At 64.9% G+C, this 718-nt stretch overlaps 1 protein-coding gene across 1 annotated transcript in view; it reads left to right on the forward strand.

The window, feature by feature from the left end:
• Positions 1 to 135: 135 nt before the first annotated feature.
• The window catches only part of KIAA1143 (KIAA1143 ortholog), a 4,426-nt gene continuing 3,843 nt past the window's right edge, over positions 136 to 718 (forward strand). The window contains exon 1 of the mRNA XM_006169759.3: positions 136 to 329. Coding sequence (XP_006169821.1) covers positions 222 to 329 — 108 coding nt within the window. The 5' untranslated portion in view covers positions 136 to 221. The remainder of the gene's footprint in view (positions 330 to 718) is intronic.

Below are 718 nucleotides of genomic sequence, written 5' to 3' on the forward strand. Positions count from 1 at the left end.
GCGGCCGTCCCCCCTCCCGCCCAGCTGCGCGCCCGGCTTCCGCTGCCCAAGATGGCCGCGGGTTTGAATTTGGCGCTCAGTCGGACGTTGACGCCGGCACGGAGGCCGCCATGTTGCCCGGCCTCTGCGTCGGGGCGTGGCCAGCATGACGTCGTGGTGCGCGCCGTTCCCTGGGGCCGTCGCAAGTCGTTCCCGGGAACTTGTTTTTCCCCAGAGCTAGCATGAGCAAGCGGAACCAGGTGTCGTACGTGCGGCCTTCGGAGCCAGCGTTCCTGGCCCGCTTCAAGGAGCGGGTCGGCTACCGGGAAGGACCCACGGTGGAGACCAAGGTGAGTCCGGGCCGGTCCCTCAGAGGCTCCGCCCTCCGTCCGCTTCCGGCTTCTGCCCTCACCTGGAGGCCGGGTCGGGACGGTCCCAGCGGGCCGCGGGCCCTCTTCTGACAGCTGCGGCCTCTCGCGCCCAGGAAGCTCTCTGTGCTTTTCAGAGGGGGAGGTGAGGCCATTTGGACTGTTCAGTAGGTAACAAAAGGCCATTTTTCTCTTAGCGGTAACATCGATCTCCATGACAAAAAGGGATGGTAATGGGGGGCTGGGGACTTGGCAGTGGGGTTCGTGGCGGAGTACACGGGGCACACACATGGCTGTGATCCCGGGAAGAGGCTGGAAGAGGACCGCCGGATCAAGACCTTGCTGGGGGTATAGTCTCTCTCTTGCTCTTT

This window comes from Tupaia chinensis, unplaced genomic scaffold, assembly GCF_000334495.1.
Source record: "Tupaia chinensis unplaced genomic scaffold, TupChi_1.0 Scaffold147500_1, whole genome shotgun sequence".
NCBI classification, from domain to species: domain Eukaryota; kingdom Metazoa; phylum Chordata; class Mammalia; order Scandentia; family Tupaiidae; genus Tupaia; species Tupaia belangeri.